The sequence below is a fragment of the Somniosus microcephalus genome, chromosome 15 (assembly GCF_052327205.1).
Source record: "Somniosus microcephalus isolate GS21.2 chromosome 15, FLI_Smic_1.0, whole genome shotgun sequence".
In the NCBI taxonomy this organism is placed as follows: domain Eukaryota; kingdom Metazoa; phylum Chordata; class Chondrichthyes; order Squaliformes; family Somniosidae; genus Somniosus; species Somniosus microcephalus.
This window is the reverse complement of record NC_141001.1, coordinates 24,772,122-24,797,978: the sequence shown is the minus strand read 5'-3', so window position 1 is coordinate 24,797,978 and position 25,857 is coordinate 24,772,122. Positions and strand designations below refer to the sequence as shown.

The window sequence follows — 25,857 nt, the reverse complement described above, 5'->3', positions numbered from 1 at the left end:
AGAAGCCGGGGTTTATCTTTGCATTCCAGAATGATTCTGGATTAGTGAGCAATTTTGGCAGACGAGAGCAGGACCCAATAATGCTTTATGTGATCCAGCCAGATCTGGCGGTGAATGGTTAAACCGGCTGTCCGCCATATCCGTTCAAGTCTGCGTCCCTTGGACTTAAGGGAGTGAAGATGAGAGCCGTACCGGGGGAACGGCCAGGGTGAGAGAGAGTAAATGTTTTAATAGGCACTAGGGCATCAAAGGTGGTGGCGAGGGTGTGGTTGAGCAGATCGGTAGCTGCAGAAAAGTCATGGTGAATGGAGGGCCAAAGGCTGGACAGTTGGGATCTCGTAAGTGCAGTTGTAAGAGAGTTGGGAGAAAGTTTTTTTCCAGAGGTTGACACAGAAGGAAATAGGGTTGGGGGGGGGGGGAAGGGTTTGTGGGTGGAGAACGATACGAGGAAGTGGTCAAAGATGGCCTTAACTGTGATTGACACGATGGGAGTAGCGAGGCCATGAGAGATGGCAAGTTCGAGGGGGTGGCCATGAATGTGGGTCGGGGAGTTTACATGGAGGGAGAGATTAAGGGAGGATCGGAGGCTAGTGAACTCAGGAGAGAGAGCATGATGAATTGAGATGGAGGTTGAAATCACCGAGGATGAGAAGTCACTCGGTGCAGAGGCTGAGGGAGGAAAGCAGTGAAGATAATTTTTTGATGCAGAGAGGATTGATGAAGGGAATGCAATGGATGTTGTCTACATGGATTTTAGGAAGGCGTTTGACAAAGTACCACATAGAAGGCTAGTTAACAAAATTGAGGCTCATGGAATAGGTGGGTCAGTGGCAGCTTGGTTAAGGAATTGGCTTAAGGACAAAAAACAGTGAGTTGTGGTAAATGGCTGTTTTTCAGACTGGAGGATGGTAGACAGTGGTGTTCCCCAAGGGTTAGTGCTGGGGCCACTGCTTTTTTTGATATATATAATTGACCTGGATATTGGAATACAGAGTAGAATTTCTAAATTTGCAGATGACCCAAACTTGGGGGTGTGGCAAACAGTGAGGATGATACCAATCGACTGCAACAGGACATAGAAAGGCTAGCAGAATGGGCAGACAAGTAGCAGATGGAAATTAATACAGAGAAGTGTGAGGTGATGCATTTTGGCAGAAGGAACAGGGAGAGGCAATATACACTTAATGGCACAGTTTTAAAGAGTGTGCAGGGACAGAGGGACCTGGGAGTTAATGTGCATAGGTCCCTGAAGGTGGCAGGACATATTGAGAGAGTGGTTAACAAAGCTTATGGGATCTTGGGCTTCTTAAATAGAGGTAGTGAGTACAAAAGTAGAGAAGTTATGCTGAACCTTTATAAAGCGCTGGTTAGGCCACAACTGGAGTATTGCGTCCAGTTCTGGTCACCACACTTTAGGAAGGATGTGTAGGCCCTTGAGAGGGTGCAGAGGAGATTTACCAGAATGGTTCCGGGGATGGGGGATCTTAGCTACAAGGACAGGTTGGAGAAGCTGGATTTGTTTTTATTAGAGCAAAGGAGGTTGAGGGGTGATTTGATAGAGGTGTACAAGATTATGACGGGTTTGGATAGGCTAGACGGGGAAAGGCTGTTCCCACTAGTTGATGGTACAAGGTCTAGGGGGCACAGATTTAAGGTTTTGGGCAAGAGATACAGGGGGGACGTGAGGAAAAACTTTTTTACGCAGCGAGTGGTGATGACCTGGAATTTGCTGCTGACGGAAGTGGTGGAAGCGGAGACACTATGGGCTGGATTTTATCTGCCAAGATGAGTTGGGGGCAGGACTGCTGCCTTCCAGGTTCTAGTCCCGCCCCCAGCGGCGTCCGATGCACAGACGCTATTTTCCCCTGATTGGCCTTGTTAAGCCCGCCAATTTAGGGAAAGCTGATGTCAGATGTCGTAAGTTGATGACGCTTCATCTGCCGGTTTTCTTAAAGGGACATGTACCATTTATTTTTGACAGATGATTTGTCAGTGTTTGACAGCATTGACAATCACTGTACAAATCACTGTACAAAGGTGAGCCCTTGCACGAAGGCTCTCCAATGACTCTCTCCTTAGGATAAAACAGTTGGCAGCTGCAGGTGAGGCTACAGAAGCGATCTGTCACTTCATAGAAATATAGAAGATAGGAGCAGGAGTAGGCCATTCGGCCCCTCAAGCCTGCGCCACCATTCAATGCGATCATGGCTGATCATCCAAATTCAGTACCCGATCCCTGCTTTCTCCCCATATCCCTTGATCCCTTTAGCCTTAAGAAATATATCCAACTCCTTCTTAAATATATTTAATGAACTGGCCTCCACTGCCTTCTGTGGTAGAGAGTTCCACAGGTTCACCACTCTCTGGGTGAAGAACTTCCTCCTAATTTCTGTCCTAAATGGCCTACCCTTTATCCTTAGACTGTGTCCCCTGGTTCTGGACTCCCCGACCATCGGGAACATCCTTCCTGCATCTAGTCTGTCCAGTCCTGTCAGAATTTTATAAGTTTCAATGAGATCACCTCTCATTCTTCTAAATTCCAGCGAGTACAAGCCCAATCGACCCAATCTCTCCTCATATGTCATTCCTGCCATCCCAGGTATCAGCCTGGTGAATCTTCGCTGAACTCCTTCCATGGCAAGAACATTCTTCCTCAGATAAGGCAACCAAAACTGCACACAATACTCAAGATGTGGTCTCACCAAGGCCCTGTGCAACTGCAGCAAGACATTCTTGTTCCTGTACTCAAACCCTCTCGCTATGAAGGCCAACATACCATTTGCCTTCTTAACCGCCTGCTGCACCTGCATGCTTACCTTCAGCGACTGGTGTACAAGGACACCCAGGTCTCGTTGCACTTCCCCTTCTCCCAATCTATTGCCATTTAGATAATAATCTGCCTTCCTGTTTTTGCCACCAAAGTGGACAACCTCACATTTATCCACGTTATATTGCATCTGCCATGTTTCTGCCCAATCACCCAACATGTCCAAATCATCCTTGACATCCTCGTCACAGCACACACGCCCACCCAGCTTTGTATCGTCTGCAAATTTGGAGATGTTACATCTAGTTCCCTTGTCTAGATCACTAATATATATTGTGAATAGCTGGGGTCCAAGGACCCGATCCCTGCGGTACCCCACTAGTCACTGCCTGCCACTCGGAAAAAGACCCGTTTATTCCAACTCTTTGCTTTCTGTCTGCCAACCAGTTCTCTATCCAAGTCAATACCTTGCCCCCAATCCCATGTGCCTTAACTTTACACGCTAATCTCTTATGCGGGACCTTATCGAAGGCCTTCTGAAAGTCCAGATACACCACATCCACTGGTTCTCCCTTATCTATTTTACCAGTTACATCCTCAAAAAATTCCAATGAGGTGAGACCACACAAACACTTCAAAGCTTGTCATCTACAGAAAAATCTAAACACGTTAAAAATGACTTTCCCAACATCTCCTTACCTCTGATACTTACCATTGTCCCACTGGATCCTTCACACCACTTCTGCAGCTGTCATCTATACACAAACATTACAACAGACCCACAGCACGCCTCACTTACCCTGGCGGGGTTCCCCGACATCGGGAATCCCGCAGCAGATGTCTCAAAATTGGGAAAAAGCCTCTTAACTGCCTGTTAACTGCAGTTAAGTGGCTATAATCCTCTTCCTGCCGCTAGGAGTTGGGTCCCTGCGCAAATCGCGGACCCGACTCCCGGGAAGATTGTTTGGAGACGGGTTGGGAGCAGGTTCGGGACTCGCTCCCATTCTTTTTGATTTTGCCAGCAGTCCCGCCTCCTCAGGGCTGATAAAATCCAGCCCTCAGTGGTTTTAAGGCGAGACTGGATAGGCACTTGAGGGAAGTAAACTTGCAGGGCTATGGGGATAGAGCGGGGAATGGGACTGACTGGATTACTCTACAGCGAGCCAGCACAGACTCGATGGGCTGAATGGCCTCCTTCTGTGCCTCTATGATTCTGTCTCAGTAATAACGTTTTTATAATACTTGCGTGGATGGTAGAGAATGAGAATTTTAAAGGAGAGGTGAGAGGGGTGGAATAAGGTGAGATGCTCGAAGGAGGAGAAAGTGCCGGAGGAGTAGGGGGACAGACCAAGGTGTGATTTGGTGATGAGAGTCACACCGCCACCACGGCAGTCTGAGCGGGGCAAGTGGTGGAAGGTATAGCCAGGCAGGGAGGCTTCATTTAATGATAAGGTGTCATCACCCGCCAGCCAAGTTTCTGTCAGGGCCATGATGTCGATGCAATCATCCACAATAAGCTCATGGATGGCAAGGGCCTTGTTCGGAAGTGAACGGACATTCTGGTGGGAGATGTGGAGAGGGTCAGTGATAGCTGACCCACTGCCAGCGTCCACAGGGTCAGCGCTGGGAGGAGATTGGCAAGATTAGCCCCCAGTGGGCGCGCTGGGCGGGAAGGTCGTCGAAAGAGTAGGATATAACCCACTGCTGACTTTGTGTAACCCTCTATATAACCCACTGCAGCCTGTGTGTTAACTGCACATAACACATCCTATATGTGATTTTGTACTTAAATTACCCGAGCCTGCATGATATCCTGTGCACACTGTATTCCAGCCCATTTGTCATTTTGTATAAAGCACACAAAAGGCAAAGTATTTCCACATATGGAACTAATTTACAGCTTGTAATTTATCCTGTGCACAATGCATTCAGCTTGACTGAATTACCACTCTGTGACAGTGTTGGAGGTCCAAAGTATTAGGCCACCAGGGCCTCACTTTAATTAGGATGAACACAATAGATGATTTTGTTTTAAAGTTGGAGTATTAGTGACTTTGCTGGCAGTGGTGACTAACAAATGCATGGCACTGTTTAAAAAGAAAGTGGTTTTGAGCTGCGGTAGAAGCGGAAAACAGTGTTTGGAATAAAAGAACGTGGAATTTCAAACCATTCGTATGGATTCGGGCTCCTTCCCATCCATTCTGTGGCCTGTTTCACAGGATGCCAGTGGAAAGATCAAACAAAAATGTTTTAGCACCAAGAGGAGGCCTCTTCCCTGTTGCTGAATTATGGCCCTTCCCAGGGCTGATTTTACAGTCCCATTTTCCCACTTTGTACTTTGAACGACAGCTGTAATAAATACTAGGGAGTGAGGTACTGAAAGAAATAAGGATTGAGGCAAATGAAGTGACATTTTGGGGATAGCTCCTCTGCTAAATTCCTCTGCAAACAGAGGGTGGTCAGATATTATTAAGGAATACAGTGTTTATTATTGTGTGTGTGTCAGGGGGGGATATCTCTTCCTCTCGAAGGTACTCCTAGGTCTCCTATCATGTCTGAAGCACACAGCTGTGTAACCACTGGTGACCAGTTTCTCCCCTCACCATGTCCTTGTTACACTTTGCAAGTGAGCTCCCCGATGGCCCAGCAAGTTTATGCAGTCAGTAGCTCAGCCATTCAGACACGAAAAGTCCCATATTTGACCCCAGGCCTGTACTGAATCTTTCATCTCAGCTGGAGTAGTGGCAGGAGCCCTAGAATTTTGGCTAGGCACTTCTGGATTAGGAGGTGAAAATCGACCGAGTCCTGCTCCTTCTCACTGTTCAATGCCCTCTGTTGGAAGTGCATGTGTGTGGCTATTGGATGAGGACAGGATCAGGCTCAGGTGTGAGATCTCCACATTCACTACAAAGAATCAGGTATCAAATAATATCTAATAACTCCTTTTTAAAAAGTACAGTGAGGCCAATGGGAGCTGATGTTAATCCCAGTTCCATAGCAATGCTTCCAGTATCCTGATTCCTTTAAATTTGATCTCAATGCCAATCTCATTTGTATGTAGTGGATTTCCCCCTCAGCAACAACAACTCACGTTAACGTAACAAAATATCCCAAGGAGCTTCACAGGAGTGTTACCAGAAAAAAATTGACACAGAGCCACAAAAGGAGATATTAGGACAGATGATGTGCGGTTAGGTTGGCCTCTATCTGCACTGTGGGGTTTCTGTGATTTCTATGATGACCAAAAGCTTGGCCAAAAAGGTTTTAAGGAGTGTCTTAAAGGAGGAGAAAGTGATAGAGAGGTTTGCGGAGGGAATTCCAGAGCTTCGGGCCTAGGCCGCTGTAGACATGACCGCCCATGGTGGAGTGAAGAAAATCAGGGATACGCAAGAGGCCAGCATTGGAGGAGTGTAGATCTTGGAGGGTTGCAGGGCTGGAGGAGATTACAGAGATAGGGAGGGTGAGGCCATGGAGGGATTTGGAAACCATGATGAGAATTTTAAAATTGAGGTGTTGCTGGGCCGGGAGCCAATGTAGGTCAGCGAGCACAGGGGTGATAGGCTTACCCCCATCTCCACCAGGAAGGATAGCAACAGTACGGAATCCAGGCCCCAGTGTTGATTTTGCCGCTCTACTATTAATTACCTGGGAAATGCCAGACTGTCCAATTTAACAGCTGCCACGAGCTGCTGTGGCAGGCACCATCCCTGCAGCATCTGAAAGATTGTCGTCTCTGTTCTCCATGATTTTATTTATTTATCTTTACAGCTTTGGCTGAGTTTTGTACTTGGGACGGGGGCTGAAGGGAGATATATCCACAGGAAGCAATGCTTTTACACTTTTACCACCCAGGTGTCAGCATCAAGCACTCCTAGATCTGGTAAAACATAAGTTAGATGCAGGGTGACGCCCTCATGGTCGAATGGCCCATCGAATGCTACTCCATGCCGTGTACTTGACCCAAATAAAAGCTACTTTTGTGAGGTACACACGGTGATCAGAGCCTTATTAACCCCAGTAAGGGGTCAACGTCTGCAGGAGAGGAAAGGAAAGAAGGGGAGGAAACTGGAGGTGGGGGCCTGGAGAAAACAATGGACAATGTTGCCGGCAGATAGAGGAGGAGTTCTGGCTTACTGGAGAGTGACGACTGCTGCGTGAGTCTCAGTCTCATCAATGTAAACAAGTGCACTCTGTACTTGTGGTTGGGCACTCATGGGGGATGATGTCAGCTAATTGCTGATGAAAACCATAATTAAGGGAGGCAATTAAATTGGACCAGTTTCAATTGCCTGAGGGAGTTGGAAAGGAGTTTTTTTCCCCCTTATTAGCCCTCTGTTTTTTTGCCTCGCTCAGGAGATAACATGGCTGCAGGGTGGTGGGAGCTGTAGGAAGGGTCTGATCAGGATGTTCCAGCCATCATGTCTGGGGCAGGCTTGATGGACCAGCTGGTCTTTTCCTTTTCGTCATTTTCGTATGTTTGTATGTCAGATGGGGACTGGGGAGTTCTCAGTGTCCGTCCACTAACCTTTAAAACTCCTCTAACCCGGTCAGGAAAACAGTGACAAACACCTCACTGCAGCCTTGTGGAGAGCTGAGATTTCAGGTGTGAGAATGGCTGGAACAGTACTCTGGTTCACCACCACCAGCAGTGGCAGCACCGATTGATAGATCAGCGGCCTTTCCAGTCACTGCTGGTGGTGAGTTACCAAATCACCGTTAGCTTAGAGTCACCAGCAGGGACTAAAAGAGGGCACTGACCCTGTACAGAAAGCGAAGCACTGCAGATGCTGGCGATCTGAAGTAAGAACAGAAAATGCTGGAAACATTCAGCAGGTCAGGCAGCATCTGTGAAGAGAGGAAGGTAGAGTTAACTTTTCAGTTCGATCACCTTTCGTCAGTTCCAATGAAAAGTCATCAACCTGAAACGCTCACCCTAACTCCATCTCTCCACTGATCCTGTACACCGGCGACCTGAAACGCTCATCCTAACTCCGTCTCTCCACTGATCCTGTACACCGGCGACCTGAAACGCTCACCCTAACTCCATCTCTCCACTGATCCTGTACACCGGCGACCTGAAACGCTCATCCTAACTCCGTCTCTCCACTGATCCTGTACACCGGCGACCTGAAACGCTCATCCTAACTCCGTCTCTCCACTGATCCTGTACACCGGCGACCTGAAACGCTCATCCTAACTCCGTCTCTCCACTGATCCTGTACACCGGGTGTACCGCAGTGGCTGTAATGTTGGCCTGTAATTTGCAGTCAGCAGCGAAGCAAAAGCATTCGCCGCTGGCCCCGAATTAAGCTTCCCACAAAGATCTCGCGACCTCTGTGACGAGAAGTTCGGCTTTTCCGATGTGCAGTTGAAATCTGGAAGTTCATGGGGAATCCCTAACGCGGGCTGCACACGACGTCAACAAGCTGTCTAAGCAGCCAATCAAAATGCAGAATTCTCACAGATTGAGAACTGTGTAAGCTCCTTTGATTCTAACTTTTTACAAATATTAGGGAGAGCAAAACAAAGTTTGGGGCTCTCGCATGGGGAAAAGGTAAACCTGAAATAAAGATGAACAAGGGCTTGGGGAGGGTGGGGGGCTACAGCGCAGCCAGTGTTGGAGCAGTGAATGACTGACCACAACTTCAGGATTTCCGCGTTAGGATGGGCATGTGCTACATCCTGAAGTTGCGGTCAGTTTGAAAGGGGTAATAACGGCAAACGCTGTTCATTCGCTGTTATTACTCACCGCAAATTCCAGACCAATGTCCTTTAATGGGGAGGGTGAATCACGGCAACACATCACAGCAGCCAATGCGACTATACATTGCCTTTTAAGATACAGCGTGTTTTTATTTATATTTTTTCTCACAACTTTCTGTGGGGGAGAAAAAGTCTGCGGTGCTGGTCTCATTCGCACATCTACATGCAGATTGCAACAATCTCTCAGTAAGTGCTTGTTAATTTATGCAGGGTATTAAAAGCTAAATAATAGCTCCTTTTATACAGGACAAGTAGAGCCTTGCATGTGAGTCTGCTTTTCTTGGGTCTGAGCCCATTAGCTGTGGGAGTTACTCTGGACTGCAAAGTACTCTCTACACTAGACAAGTGACTGAGGACAATGGGAGTTGGCAGCCATACTCCGTGAGGTCTAGAAGTCAGTGCTGCCATATCTGAGGGAAGCCTGCAGAATGAGGCCGTTTTACTAAAAGTCAAAATTCACAACAGGACAGTTAGCATGCGCTAACATTTCAGTGTCACCCTTGACCTCGGCTTTAATTGCCTTTGCTCAATCTCATCATGTGTGGCCGAGACCACGAACTCACCACGTCAAGACTAAAGAGCCGAAGGTAGCTGTCCCTCTGAACACAACAGTAGCTGTGACCTGTGTTTTAACATTACCCTGCTGAAATAAGAAAATACTCTGTACAACTTGCACCAGGTGGTCAATCTTCACCTTCACCACCTGGATGTTAAACTGGCAGAGCAGATCGCCCGCCCATTACATAACCCATCCGATGTTTATTTCTGCATTGGAAATAAAACTCGGTTGGTTTCTATAGTGGGCGACCGATCTGCAATTCCAGTTATACACCCGGGTGGCAAGTCTACCCTATACTACCACAAATAAAAAGGAAAAATACACAGCAGGTCAGTCAGCAGCTGTAAAAAGACAGATCAATGATTTAATAGAAGTGTTCAAAATTATGAGGGTTTTTTAAATAAGGAGGAACTGTTTCCAGTGGCAGGAGGGTCAGTAACCAGAGGACACAGATTTAAAATAATTGACAAAAGAACCAGAGGGGCGATGAAGAGAATTTCTTTGTGCAGCCAGTTATGATTTCGAATGCACTGCCTGAAAGGGCGGAGGAAGCAGGTCCAATGGTGACTTTCACAAGGGAATTGGAGAAATACCGGAAAAGGAAACATTTGCAGGGCTGAGACAAAAGAGTGGGGGGGGGGGGGGGGGATGGGACCAATTGGATCGCTCTTTCAAATAGCTGGCACAGACACGATGGGCCGAATGGCCACCTTCTGTGCTGTAAGATTCAATGATTCTAATACTTTGGATAGGACTGTTTATCTGAATGCTGTCACTGATGCCTTAAAGGAGCACTGGTTCAATTTTAAAAAAAAGCATGCAGCAAACCTTTTTATGGTCGGGTAGGAAGCTGAGCCATGTTTTATTGTTGTCACAAGTATATCACTGGGAAAGAATGGATAATGAATTTCAGTACAATTTATTATATCATAGAGGAATTGAAAAATGGCGTACCAAACACTTTTCATGAAGACTGTTCCTTTAACCCTATGTCATTGAATAAACAGGAACTGCACACAATTAGAACAAGAGCTGCTGGGACTAAGTTATTAAAAAGTAAACTTCATATTATTTGGATATTTTGAGAATTAGCTGGGTGACTATAGGTTTAGACCTGCACTGATGTATCTTCAAAACTGCGTGAGAAACTGGGAAGAATGTATGTGTGTGTGGGGAGAGTGTGTGAGAGAGAGGGAGAGACTGGGGAAGAATGTATATGTGTGTGGGGAGAGTGTGTGAGCGAGAGGGAGAGACTGGGGAAGAATGTATATGTGTGTGGGGAGAGTGTGTGTGTGTGAGAGAGAGGGAGAGACTGGGGAAGAATGTATGTGTGTGTGGGGAGAGTGTGTGAGCGAGAGGGAGAGACTGGGGAAGAATGTATGTGTGTGTGGGGAGAGTGTGTGAGCGAGAGACTGGGGAAGAATGTATGTGTGTGTGGGGAGAGTGTGTGAGCGAGAGGGAGAGACTGGGGAAGAATGTATGTGTGTGGGGAGAGTGTGAGCGAGAGGGAGAGACTGGGGAAGAATGTATGTATGTGTGTGTGGGGAGAGTGTGAGCGAGAGGGAGAGACTGGGGAAGAATGTGTGTGTGTGTGGGGAGAGTGTGTGTGAGCGAGAGGGAGAGACTGGGGAAGAATGTATGTGTGTGTGGGGAGAGTGTGTGAGCGAGAGGGAGAGACTGGGGAAGAATGTATGTGTGTGTGGGGAGAGTGTGTGAGAGAGGGAGAGACTGGGGAAGAATGTATGTGTGTGTGGGGAGAGTGTGTGAGCGAGAGGGAGAGACTGGGGAAGAATGTATGTGTGTGTGGGGAGAGTGTGTGAGCGAGAGGGAGAGACTGGGGAAGAATGTATGTGTGTGTGGGGAGAGTGTGTGAGCGAGAGGGAGAGACTGGGGAAGAATGTATGTGTGTGGGGAGAGTGAGCGAGAGGGAGAGACTGGGGAAGAATGTATGTGTGGGGAGAGTGTGTGAGAGAGAGGGAGAGACTGGGGAAGAATGTATGTGTGTGGGGAGAGTGTGAGAGAGAGGGAGAGACTGGGGAAGAATGTATGTGTGTGTGGGGAGAGTGTGTGAGCGAGAGGGAGAGACTGGGGAAGAATGTATATGTGTGTGGGGAGAGTGTGAGCGAGAGGGAGAGACTGGGGAAGAATGTATGTGTGTGTGGGGAGAGTGTGTGAGCGAGAGGGAGAGACTGGGGAAGAATGTATATGTGTGTGGGGAGAGTGTGTGAGCGAGAGGGAGAGACTGGGGAAGAATGTATGTGTGTGTGGGGAGAGTGTGTGTGAGCGAGAGGGAGAGACGGGGAAGAATGTATGTGTGTGGGGAGAGTGTGTGAGCGAGAGGGAGAGACTGGGGAAGAATGTATGTGTGTGTGTGGGGAGAGTGTGAGCGAGAAGGAGAGACTGGGGAAGAATGTATGTGTGTGTGGGGAGAGTGTGAGCGAGAAGGAGAGACTGGGGAAGAATGTATGTGTGTGTGGGGAGAGTGTGTGAGCGAGAGGGAGAGACTGGGGAAGAATGTATGTGTGGGGAGAGTGTGTGTGAGAGAGGGAGAGACTGGGGAAGAATGTTTGTGTGTGTGGGGAGAGTGTGTGTGAGAGAGAGGGAGAGACTGGGGAAGAATGTATGTGTGTGTGGGGAGAGTGTGTGAGCGAGAGGGAGAGACTGGGGAAGAATGTATGTGTGTGTGGGGAGAGTGTGTGTGAGAGAGAGGGAGAGACTGGGGAAGGGAGGTGAGTATGAAAAGCGGGTGAGAGACTGGGGACAAAGGAAGAGGGAGAGAGATGGAAGAGAAAGAGAAACAACATGGACAGGGAGATACTAGGGAAAGGGGAGAGCATGAGACTTGTCCCATGTGACAGCTATCTATCACGTGTGAAAGTGTCAGCTTGGTTCGATTGGTAGCACTCTCACCTCTGAGTTAGAAGCTTGTGGGTTTAAGTCTCCCTTCAGGAACTGAGCATATAATCTACACTGATTGATTGATTGTTCAGTGCAGTACCGCAGGAGTGCTGCATTGTCTTTTGGGTAAGACGTTAAACCCAGGCTCTGTCTGCCTGTTTAAATGGATCTGAAAAATCCCATGGCACTAATTGAAAAAGAGTAGGAAGTTCTCCCAGTGTTCTGGCCAACATTCATCCTTCAAGCAACACTTTCCAAAAAAGATTAACTGCTCATTTTTGGCTCCTATTGCCCACATAATAGTAGTGACTGCACTTCAAAGTAACATTGTATGTGAATCGCTCCAGGATGTTTCTGAGAGATGTGATAAAGTGCTGTGTCGATGTAGGTCTCTTTATCTGAGCTGTTCCATTTCTGCTAATAGTAAAGATTATGGGTACTTCTAACCCTGCCAATTGGATTCAACTCTATTTCAATCCCATGATGTTTAAGAAATGATAGTTTTGTCAGGGTCTGTGTGAACGGGCACTAATCAATGCTAGTACTTTTGAATTATTTTACAGGATTGCCAACACTTTTTTGTTAACCATTTATCAATTTTGCACTTAATGTACGTGACTCACAGGGATAGAAGGGAGAGAGAAAAATTATCGCAAGTGCTGGCAAGACTGACTTTTCTGCTCCGTGTGATTGAAGTTGGAGAGTCTTTTTATCGCTGTGACAGCCTACACAGAAAGATGGTGTTTTATCACAAAAGGGGGAAGATTTCCATTTATAAAGGGCAGGTTGTGATTCTCTTGCACCAGGCACACAGTCTCTTGTATGTGGTCATATTGTGATGTCCCACAATGAATAAGGCTCTAGCTTCTACCAGTCTCCTTACCAAACAATATTCCCTTAATCCCAAAACAAAATGATCTGGGGGTGAAATAGTCTCTTTAGTTGCTGCAAAAAAATCATCTTTTCTCAACTTTAAAAGAAGACCCTGCCATGACCCCACCACCTGCTCCTTTGTGACAGTAGTTAGACTACCTGACTTGACATTTCCGTGTTGTCTTCTCATCTTCACTTTAGGGAATTATTTATCTTCTCATTTCATAAAACCCACTATTTTAAATCCATCACGATATCCTTTTCATAGAACACAAAGGGTTTGTACACCTGAACATGAATGGCATTGGGATATCCCTCGCACCTCATACCTGTGGCCTAAAAAGCTAGCTGAAAAGCTGCAGTGTCTTTGGAGCTCTTCGTAACCTCTCTCCTTTTCTCTTCCTTAGAATCGACCTCCTGTTGACCTGAAGGCTGCCATGCTGGAGATGGTGGACCGGTTGAAGATGAAAAGTTCTGACCCCAATGTAAGTGCCTCCCTCTCGGTGTCATCGCTCCATTCCTTCTTCACAGATACTTTCTCACAGTCGAGACAACAGGAATTGCCATTCTTCGGATAACATGTTGGGTGTTCAGATGGACATCCCATAGCTCAATTCAAAGAAAATCAAGGAGATCTCCTGAGGTCCTGGCCAATATTCCTCCCTCAGTCAACACCATCAAAAACAGTTTAACTGATCATCTATCTAATTGCTGTTTGTGGGATCTTGCATTTTGCAACATTTGCCTACAAAGCAACATTCACGGCATTTCAAAGTAATTAATTGTATGTGAAGCACTTTGAGATGTTCTTCTATATACATCTTTCAAGTTTGTTCTTTGTTCAGTGGTTACAAGGTCACTATATAAATAAATATAGTGAGGTAGGTTTTTCAGTTCACCTTAGTTTTTTCATCCATCAAACAGTTCGTACACTATCCCTCCACCACAACATCCCGCTAAGCTGTTAACCTTGGCCCAGTTTTAGCACCGTCGCCTCTAATCAGAAGGTTGTGAGTTCCTGTCCAACTGCAGTGAATTGAACATATAATCTAGGATGACACTCCAGTGCATTTTGGTGACAGTGACCATAATTTAGTGAGATTTAAGGTAGTCATGGAAAAGGACAAAGATGGACCGGAAATAAAGGTTCTAAATTGGGGGAAGGCCAATTTTAATATGATAAGGCAGGATCTGGCCAAAGTGGACTGGGATCAGATACTTGTAGGAAAATCCACATCAGAGCAGTGGGAGTCTTTCAGAAAGGAAATAGAAAGAGTACAACGCCAACATGTTCCCGTAAAGGTCAAGGGTGGGACCAACAAGCCCAGGGAACCCTGGATGTCAAGGGATATACAAGAATGGATTAGGAAAAAAAGGGAGGCTTTTGGCAGATACAAAGGACTAAAAACAGTGGAAGCCTTAGAGGAGTATAGAAAGTGCAGGGGGGTACTTAAAAAAGAAATTAGGAGAGCGAAGAGGGGGCATGAAAAAACACTGGTGGGCAAAATAAAGGAAAATCCCAAGGTGTTTTATAAGTATATTAAGGGCAAGAGGATAACCAGGGAAAGAGTAGGGCCCATTAGGGACCAAAGTGGCAATCTTTGTGTAGAGCCAGAAGATGTAGGTGAGGTTTTAAATGAATATTTTGCATCTGTGTTCACTCTGGAGAAGGACGATGTAGGCATAGAAATCAGGCAGGGGGATTGTGATATACTTGAACAGATTAGTATTGAGAGGGAGCAGGTACTAACGGTTTTAGTGGGCTTAAAAGTGGATAAATCCCCAGGCCCAGACGAGATGTATCCCAGGCTGCTGTGTGAGGCAAGGGAGGAGATTGCAGGGGCTCTGACACAAATTTTCAGAACCTCTCTGGCCACAGGGGAGGTGCCAGAGGACTGGAGGACAGCTAATGTAGAACCATTATTCAAGAAGTGTAGTAGGGATAAACCAGGGAATTACAGGCCAGTGAGCCTAACATCAGTGGTAGGGAAATTATTGGAAAAAATTCTGAGAGGCCGAATTAGTCTCCACTTGGAGAGGCAAGGATTAATCAGGGATAGTCAGCATGGCTTTGTCAGGGGGGAGATCATGTCTAACCAATTTGATTGAATTTTTTCAGGGGGTGACTAGGTGTGTGGATGAGGGTAGTGCAGTTGATGTAGTCTACATGGACTTCAGTAAGGATTTTGACAAAGTCCCACATGGGAGACTGGTCAAGAAGGTAAGAGCCCATGGGATCCAGGGCAATTCGGCACATTGGATCCAAAATTGGCTTAGTGGCAGGAGGCAGAGGGTGATGGTCGAAGGTTTTTTTTGTGACTGGAAGCCTGTGTCCAGTGGTGTACCACAGGGATCGGTGCTGGGTCCTTTGCTGTTTGTAGTGTACATTAATGATTTAGGTATCAATGTAGGAGGTATGATCAGTAAGTTCGCAGATGACACGAAAATTGGTGGAGTGGTAAATAGTGAGGAGGGAAGCCTCAGGTTACAGGACGATATAGATGGGTTGGTTAGATGGACAGAACAGTGGCAAATGGAATTTAACCCTGAAAAGTGTGAGGTGATGCATTTTGGGAGGACTAACCAGGCAAGAGGATACACAATGAATGGTGTGCATGTACGTAGATCCCTGAAGGCAGCAGGACAGGTAGATAAGGTGGTTAAAAAGGCATATGGGATACTTGCCTTCATTAGCCGAGGCATAGAATATAAGAGCAGGGAGGTTATGAAGAGAGACTGGACAGGCTGGGGTTGTTTTCCTTGGAGCAGAGAAGGCTGAGGGGGGACCTGATTGAGGTGTACAAAATTATATGGGGCATAGATAGGGCAGATAGAAAGGAACTTTTCCCCTTAGAGGGGTCAGTAACCAGGGGGCATAGTTTCAAGAGGTTTAAGAACATAAGAAATAGGAGCAGGAGTAGGCCAATTGGCCCCTCGAGCCTGCTCCGCCATTCAATAAGATCATGGCTGATCTGATCCTAACCGCCAATCCACTATCACAGAACCATCTCCTGAATCTAACAGAATTAGACACACGAAATAGGAGCAGGATCAGGCTACACGGCCCCTGGGCCCGCTCCGCTACCCACAGGGCCATGACCGATCTGAACCTAGACTCATGTCCAAATTCCTGCCCGCTCCCCGTAACCTTTAATTCCCTTTACTTCTAGGAAACTGTCTATTTCTGTTTTAAATTTATGTAATGATGTAGCTTCTACAGCTTTTTGGGGCAGCATATTCCATGGACCTACCACCCTCTGAGTGAAGTAGTTCCTCCTCATCTCAGTTTTGAAAGAGCAGCCCCTTATTCTAAGACTATGCCCCCTAGTTCTAGTTTCACCCATCATCGGGAACATCTTCCCCGCTTCCACCCGATCCAACCCCTTCACAATCTTATATGTTTCAATAAGATCGTCTCTCATTCTTCTGAACTCCAATGAGTAGAGTCCCAATCTACTCAACCTCTCCTCATATGTCCATCCCCTCATCCCCGGGATTAACCGAGTGAACCTTCTTTGTACTGACTCGAGAGCAAGTATGTCCTTTCTTAAGTATGGACACCAAAACTGTACGCAGTATTCCAGGTGCGGTCTCACCAATACCTTGTACAACTGAAGCAATACCTCCCTATTTTTATATTCTATCCCCCTAGCAATGAAAGCCAACATTCCATTGGCCTTCTTAATCACTTGCTGCACCTGCATACTAACCTTTTGAGTTTCGTGCACCAGGACCCCCAGAGGGTGGTTGGAATCTGGAACTCACTGCCTGAAAGGGTGGTAGAGGCAGGAACCCTCACAACATTCAAGAAGCATTTAGATGAGCACTTGAAATGCCATAGCATACAAGGCTACGGACCAAGTGCTGGAAAATGGGATTAGAATAGATAGGACTTGATGGCTGGGGCAGACACGATGGGCCGAAGGGCCTCTTTCTGTGCTGTATAACTCTATGACTATAACTATGCTTCACTGAGGTACGATCTTTCAGATGAGATGTTGAACCGTGGCTCTGAATGCCCTCTCAGGTGGACGTAAAAGTTCCCATGACACTATCGAAGCAAAGAAGGGGAGTTCTCCAGGAAGGGGAGTTCTCCAGGAAGGGGAGTTCTCCAGGGTGTCCTGGTCAATTTTTATCCCTCAACTGATATCACTAAAACAGATTATCTGAAATAAAAACAGAACATGCTGGAGATACTCAGCAGGTCAGGCAGCATCTGTAAAGAGAGAAACAGAGTGAACGTTTCAGGTCGATGACCTTTCGTCAGAACTGGAAAAAAGCAGGAAATGGAACAGATCTTTAAGCAAGTGTAGGGGCTGGGAAAGGGGGGAGGGGAGGAAAGAACAAAAGGGAAGGTCTGTGATAGGATAGAAGGCAGGAGAGGTTAAGAGACATTAAGAGATATTCAAGGCGAGAGGAGATGGTAATGGGACAGGTTAAGAAACAAAGGATGGTTCTAGATGAAGTGTAAATTGCGCTGGCGGAATGAGAGACAGCTGCCATGTGGGGGAGAAGAAATAAAAAAGTGTGGACAAAATATACATATGTGATAGGGGCCGAGGTTATGATCTGAAATTGTTGAACTCTGTGTTGAGTCCAGAAGGCTGTAAAGTGCCTAATCGGAAGTTGAGGTGCTGTTCCTCGAGTTTACGTTGAGCTTCCGTGGAACAGTGCAAGAGGCCGAGGACGGTGAGGTCCGAGTGGGAATGGAGCGGTGAATTAAAATGACAGGCGACCGGAAGCTCAGGGTCACCCATACGGACTGAACGGAGGTGTTCCGCAAAGCGGTCACCCAATCTGCGTTTGGTCTCCCCAGTGTAGAGGAGACCACATCGTGAGCAGTGAATACAGTATACTAGATTGCAAGAAGTATAAGTAAATCACTGTTTCACCTGGAAGGGGTGTTTGGGGCCCTGGACAGTGGGAAGGGGGGAGGTATAAGGGCATGTGTTGCATCTCCTGCGCTTGCACGGGAAGGTGCCAGGTGAAGGAGAAGGGCTGTTGGGGGTGTTTGAGGAGTGGACCAAGGTGTCGCGGAGGGAGTGGTCCCTTCAAAATGCTGAAAGGGGAGGTGAGGGGAAGATTTGTTTGGTGGTGGGTTCACGTTGGAGGTGGCAGAAATGGCAGAGGATGATCTGTTGAATGTGGAGGCTGGTGGGGTGAAAGGTGAGGACAAGGGGAACCCTATCGTGGTTCCGGGAGGGAGGGGCAGGGGAGAGAGCAGAAGTGCGGAAGATGGAACGAACATGGTCAAGGGCTGTGTCAACCACAGTAGAGGGGAATCCTCGGTTGAGGAAAAAGGAAGACATGTCGGAAGCACTGGTATGGAAGGTGACATCGTCAGAGCAGATGCTGCGGAGACGGAGAAACTGGGAGAATGGAATAGAGCCCTTACAGGAAGCGGGGTGTGAGGAAGTATAGTCCAGGTAGCTGGGAGTCAGTGGGCTTGTAGTGAATGTTTGTCAATAACCTATCCCCAGAGATGGAGACTGAGAAGTCGAGGAAGGGAAGGGAAGAGTCGGAGATGGACCATGTGAAGGTGAGGGAAGGTAGGAAATTGGAAGCAAAGTGAATGAAATTTTCTAGTTCAGGGCGAGAGCAGGAAACGGCACCGATACAGTCATCAATGTACCGGAAAAAGAGGTGAGGAAGGGGACCTGAGTAGGACTGGAACAAAGAATGTTCCACACATCCCACGAAAAGGCAGGCATAGCTAGGACCCATGCGGGTTCCCATAGCAACACCTTTGATTTGGAGGAAGTGAGTGGAGTCAAAGGAGAAGTTGTTCAATGTGAGAACAAGTTCAGCCAGGCGGAGGAGGGTAGTGGTGGATGGGGACTGGTCGGGCCTCTGTTCAAGGAAGAAGCGGAGCGACCTCAGGCCATCCTGGTGGGGGATGGAGGTGTGGAGGGAGTGGATGTCCATAGTGAAAAGGAAGCGGTTGGGGCCAGGAAACTGGAAACTGTTAAAGTGGTGGAGGGCGTCGGAAGAGTCGCGGATGTAGGTGGGAAGAGACTGGACAAGGGGAGAAAAAATAGAGTCGAGATAGGAAGAGATGAGTTCCATGGGGCAAGAACAGGCGGAAACGATGGGTCTACCAGGGCAGTCCTGTTTGTGGATCTTGGGAAGGAGGTAGAAGCGGGCTGTGCAGGGTTGGGGAACAGATTATCTGGTCATCATCACATGGCTGCTTGTGGGACCTTGCTGTGCGTAAATTGGTTGCCGTGTTTCCTACATTACATTAGTGACTACAATTCAAAACTGGCTGTAAAGCACTCTGGGATGACCTGAGATCGTGAAAGATACTATATAAATGCAAGTTATTTCTTTCTTTTACTGATGCACACAGGATGGTGTAGGAGCAGTGGTTAACAGCAGTGCCACACACAAGATTCAAAACCAAGGTCCCATCTAGTTGGTAAAAATTTGCCACTATTAATCACAAAATATAGGGGTAACTTAGCCAATGTTTCCTCTCCAACAAAACCTCCCCAATCACTGGATTCTGACTGCCTCCAGTGTAAATGAGACTAGCGCTCTTATTGGGCTATAGTTCAATTTGCAGCAAGTGATAGCTCAATGTGTAACTGAACCCCACACAGACCAAAGTCCCAGGTTGGACTCTGGCTCGCTGGTGAGTGAGCTGATCTCCGCCAGGTTGGACTCTGGCTCTGTGGTGAGTGAGCTGATCTCCGCCAGGTTGGACTCTGGCTCTGTGGTGAGTGAGCTGATCTCCGCCAGGTTGGTGGTCGAGGTGCTGCAATTAGGCTCAGTGCCCCTGGGAAGAGAAAATTACTGAGGATTCCCTCTGCTGGTCACTTTCCAGTGACCCTTGGGAGAAAATACATCTGTGTGGATTGAGCCTGGCTGTGATGCCTCTCGCAGTTGAGTAGTCTGCTGAACTCAGTGTCGAGGTTCACACATGAAGAGTTGCTGATTGGGAGAGGTGTGGAATCCCACCCCAGCAGAAGCCGTGCCTTCATTACAACGGTGACTATACTTTAACGGTACTTCATTGGCTGTAAAGCGTTTTGGGATGTCCTGAGGATGTGAATGTGGCCATATAGATGCAAGTCTTTCTTTTTTATTTCAGGAGTGGGGAAAAGGCCACAGTCCTAATGGTTCAGCAAGTTTATCCAATGTGTGTGTGTGGAGTTTGCACATTCTCCCCGTGTTTGCGTGGGTTTTCTCCGGGTGCTCCGGTTTCCTCCCACAGTCCAAAGATGTGCGGGTTAGGTTGATTGGCTATGATAAATTGACCCTTAGTGTTAGGGGGGATTAAATACGTGGGGTTACGGGGATAGGGTGGGATATGTGTTGGTGTAGGGGTTACGGGGATCGGGTGGGATATGTGTCGGTGCAGGCTCGATGGGCCGAAATGGCCTCTATCTGTACTGTGAGGTTTCTGTGATTTCTGTGAATAGCTGAATCTTACTGACCAGGAAAGACCCTGGTTTAATTCTTGGCCTGTGCTGAATTTCCTGATGATCAGAGCTGGCCTCGTGCCTCTAGCTTGTGAAGGAAACATTCGCCGAGAATTCTAATTCTGTGGGGGTCAAGCTCGGTTGTGACATCGCCCGGTCAATTAATCCAGCCAGTGCTCACCTTCCAGGCTCAAACATGAATAACAGCTACTTGGATGAGGCACTGGAGTAAAAGAAGGGTGTACCAGAATTATGGTAGTGAAGCTGAACTCGGGACACTGGGTTTTGATCAGGATCCAATTAGTTGTTTTCTTTATGATTTTAGAGCAGGGATTTATTTTAATGCGGTGACTACCCCCAAATTTGCATTACATTTTTAAAAAATCAGTTTGCTTTTCAACTTCTTTTATTGCCCATATTCCCCACACACCCTGCAGTCAGTAATGTTGCATCCCTTACTCACTGCCCCAGCACCATCCAGCGCGCTGCCGTTGTCATGTCACCTGCTGCGGCCTGCGCCCACAGTGGTTTCAGGGCCTAGAATTGCTCACTGGAATTAAAGTAGTGCAGAAAATACCTGCTTTATACCAGAAATCTCAATTGTCAGACAATGAGCTACACCAGGTAGAAATCTGTCACACTTTTATTTTTGTACTTGCCAAGGTCTGGCATGTCGGTACTGAGGAAAGGAGCACATTCCATGTGTTGCACTCAGTGCCAGTATCAAGCATTTCTGTGTCGGGTATAGGACAGGTTAGATGTGGAGCAACGCCCCATCAAATGCTCCCAGAGCAGGTATAGCACAGGTTAGATAAACGACAAAGCTCCCTCGACACTACCCTATTAAATACTGCCAAGTTAGTTATTGCATAGCAAAATCCAAGATAAAGCTCTTGCTTCACTCTCCTGACAATGTGCTTTAACCCCAGTCCCAGAGCTGCACACCCTCCCCATCCCGTCACTGCGACACTCCTATTCCCCACACCAGTCATCTTATGGTTGGTGCGACTGAGGTTGTTGTGTTGGTGCTGAAGCTGGAGTCGTTTTGTGCTGCGCGACCATGCCTTGAAAGAAGGGTTTGTGACCATCCAAATTCATGGACTCCGTTCCATCGGCCTGGCCTGAGAGCCCAAAAAAGCTGCATTATTACTGCAGGCAGGACCATCAGTCTTTTGGAAGCAATTATTTAGTCTATAAAAGAAAAAAAACTTGGTAGAGAGAGCACGGTTCATGTATTGTTTAATGGTTTGAAGTGCAGTTATCTTTCAGGAAGCATTGGGTCAGTGCCCCAGTTGTTGCCCTGACAGTGTCGGCACTGTGTTGCCTCACACTGGGACGGGGCACTTGAAATTTCAACCCGTCTTCATTCATTCTTGCCTCGTCAGCAACGGGCCCTCGCGTGGCTGACTGCACCTGTATCGATTTATTTCATTCAAACCCCGTCAGGCTTCACTGGGACGCCTCTTGCCCTTGACACAGTTGTGTTGGACAGCAGTAAGGAACTTGGTGACGAGCAAGGCCTCTGATTAACAGAAAACGCTACATGGCTTTCAATTAACGCTTTTCTTCCACAAGCTGTCAGCCCTGACAGCCTCTCATGGTTCACTGCTTTCTTGCTGCTCTGCTCACAGTCATTCTTTTCATTCACAAAATCCATTGTCTACAGTCTATATAATATTATTTGTAACATTTTCTATCAAAACCTTTTTTTTTAAATAAAAGCATTAAAAAATATCAAGATGCACTCTCAAAATTCAGAAAATGGAAGAAACTTGTTCCCCCTGAAAAATCCTTGGATTATAATGAAATCTCTGAGGATAATGAATGGGGTTTGTCAGATGATGTAAGAATATTTATTGTACAGACAGCAGTGTCCCTGCAGTCAGTCAACCTCAGTAGAGAATGAGGTCAGAGATGGGACTGAGCTGCTCAGTGTATTTCTCATCGTGAACTCCCGCAGTTCTGAATTTGTATTTGGAATGCGCGCCCACCAACTACATTGATCCCACAAGTTTATAATACAGTAGCCAGATGCCAAGCTATAGAAGCCTTTAACCTACTGCAACACTGCCTGATATATCACACTCCTCATCCACTGCAACACTGTCTGCTACTCCTGCCTAATATACCACAACTCCTCGCTGTTTACTATTCCAACCCTCATTCAGTGTAATATTGTCTGATATATCACACCCCTGGTTCAGTGTAATATTATCTGTTATACCACAAACCTCAAGCTTTGCAATTATGCCTGTTATACCACACCCCTCATTCAGTGCAATATTGCCTGATATACCACATCCCTCATTGAGTGTAATATTGCCTGATATACCACACCCCTCATTCAGTGCAATATTGCCTATTATACCACATCCCTCATTCAGTGCAATATTGCCTGATATACCACACCCCTCATTCAGTGCAATATTGCCTGATATACCACATCCCTCATTCAGTGCAATATTGCCTGTTATACCACATCCCTCATTCAATGCAATATTGCCTGTTATATCACACCCCTCATTCAATGCAATATTGCCTGATATACCACACCCCTCATTCAGTGCAATATTGCCTGATATACCACATCCCTCATTCAGTGCAATATTGCCTGATATACCACATCCCTCATTCAGTGCAATATTGCCTGTTATACCACATCCCTCATTCAATGCAATATTGCCTGATATACCACATCCCTCATTCAGTGCAATATTGCCTGTTATACCACATCCCTCATTCAATGCAATATTGCCTATTATACCACATCCCTCATTCAGTGCAATATTGCCTATTATACCACATCCCTGATTCAGTGCAATATTGTCTATTATACCACACCCCTCATTCAGTGCAATATTGCCTGATATACCACACCCCTCATTCAATGCAATATTGCCTGATATTCCACATCCCTCATTCAGTGCAATATTGCCTATTATACCACACCCCTCATTCAATGCAATATTGCCTGATATACCACATCCCTCATTCAGTGCAATATTGCCTGATATACCACACCCCTCATTCAGTGCAATATTGCCTATTATACCACATCCCTCATTCAGTGCAATATTGCCTATTATACCACATCCCTCATTCAGTGCAATATTGCCTGATATACCACACCCCTCATTCAATGCAATATTGCCTGATATACCACACCCCTCATTCAGTGCAATATTGCCTGATATACCACACCCCTCATTCAATGCAATATTGCCTGATATACCACATCCCTCATTCAGTGCAATATTGCCTGATATACCACACCCCTCATTCAGTGCAATATTGCCTGATATTCCACATCCCTCATTCAGTGCAATATTGCCTATTATACCACATCACTCATTCAGTGCAATATTGCCTGATATACCACATCCCTCATTCAATGCAATATTGCCTATTATACCACACCCCTCATTCAGTGCAATATTGCCTGATATACCACACCCCTCATTCAGTGCAATATTGCCTATTATACCACATCCCTCATTCAGTGCAATATTGCCTGATATACCACATCCCTCATTCAGTGCAATATTGCCTGATATACCACATCCCTCATTCAGTGCAATATTGCCTATTATACCACATCCCTCATTCAGTGCAATATTGCCTGATATACCACATCCCTCATTCAGTGCAATATTGCCTATTATACCACATCCCTCATTCAGTGCAATATTGCCTGATATACCACATCCCTCATTCAGTGCAATATTGCCTGATATACCACATCCCTCATTCAGTGCAATATTGCCTATTATACCACACCCCTCATTCAGTGCAATATTGCCTGTTATACCACATCCCTCATTCAATGCAATATTGCCTATTATACCACATCCCTCATTCAGTGCAATATTGCCTATTATACCACATCCCTCATTCAGTGCAATATTGCCTGATATACCACATCCCTCATTCAATGCAATATTGCCTGATATACCACACCCCTCATTCAGTGCAATATTGCCTGTTATACCACATCTCTCATTCAGTGCAATATTGCCTATTATACCACATCCCTCATTCAGTGCAATATTGCCTGATATACCACATCCCTCATTCAATGCAATATTGCCTATTATACCACACCCCTCATTCAGTGCAATATTGCCTGATATACCACATCCCTCATTCAATGCAATATTGCCTATTATACCACATCCCTCATTCAGTGCAATATTGCCTGATATACCACATCCCTCATTCAATGCAATATTGCCTATTATACCACATCCCTCATTCAGTGCAATATTGCCTATTATACCACATCCCTCATTCAGTGCAATATTGCCTGATATACCACATCCCTCATTCAGTGCAATATTGCCTGATATACCACATCCCTCATTCAGTGCAATATTGCCTGATATACCACATCCCTCATTCAGTGCAATATTGCCTGATATACCACATCCCTCATTCAATGCAATATTGCCTATTATACCACACCCCTCATTCAGTGTAATATTGCCTATTATACCACATCCCTCATTCAGTGCAATATTGCCTGTTATACCACACCCCTCATTCAATGCTATATTGCCTGATATACCACACCCCTCATTCAGTGCAATATTGCCTGATATACCACATCCCTCATTTAGTGCAATATTGCCTATTATACCACATCCCTCATTCAGTGCAATATTGCCTGATATACCACACCCCTCATTCAGTGCAATATTGCCTATTATACCACATCCCTCATTCAATGCAATATTGCCTGATATACCACACCCCTCATTCAGTGCAATATTGCCTGATATACCACATCCCTCATTCAGTGCAATATTGCCTATTATACCACATCCCTCATTCAGTGCAATATTGCCTGATATACCACATCCCTCATTCAGTGCAATATTGCCTGATATACCACATCCCTCATTCAGTGCAATATTGCCTGATATACCACATCCCTCATTCAGTGCAATATTGCCTGTTATACCACACCCCTCATTCAGTGCAATATTGCCTGATATACCACATCCCTCATTCAGTGCAATATTGCCTGATATACCACATCCCTCATTCAGTGCAATATTGCCTGTTATACCACACCCCTCATTCAGTGCAATATTGCCTCATATACCACATCCCTCATTCAGTGCAATATTGCCTGTTATACCACACCCCTCATTCAGTGCAATATTGCCTGATATACCACATCCCTCATTCAGTGCAATATTGCCTGATATACCACATCCCTCATTCAGTGCAATATTGCCTATTATACCACATCCCTCATTCAATGCAATATTGCCTGATATACCACATCCCTCATTCAGTGCAATATTGCCTATTATACCACACCCCTCATTCAATGCAATATTGCCTGATATACCACACCCCTCATTCAGTGCAATATTGCCTGATATACCACATCCCTCATTCAGTGCAATATTGCCTATTATACCACACCCCTCATTCAGTGCAATATTGCCTGATATACCACACCCCTCATTCAATGCAATATTGCCTGATATACCACATCCCTCATTCAGTGCAATATTGCCTGATATACCACACCCCTCTTTCAGTGCAATATTGCCTGATATACC

General features: G+C 46.2%; 1 protein-coding gene across 3 annotated transcripts in view; it reads left to right on the top strand.

The window, feature by feature from the left end:
* Positions 1–25,857, top strand: part of trim44 (tripartite motif containing 44) — a 103,654-nt gene that overhangs the window by 4,218 nt on the left and 73,579 nt on the right. For all 3 annotated transcript variants that reach the window (XM_086007557.1, XM_086007558.1, XM_086007556.1), the window contains exon 2: positions 13,268–13,345. In XM_086007557.1, coding sequence (XP_085863683.1) covers positions 13,268–13,345 — 78 coding nt within the window. The remainder of the gene's footprint in view (positions 1–13,267; positions 13,346–25,857) is intronic.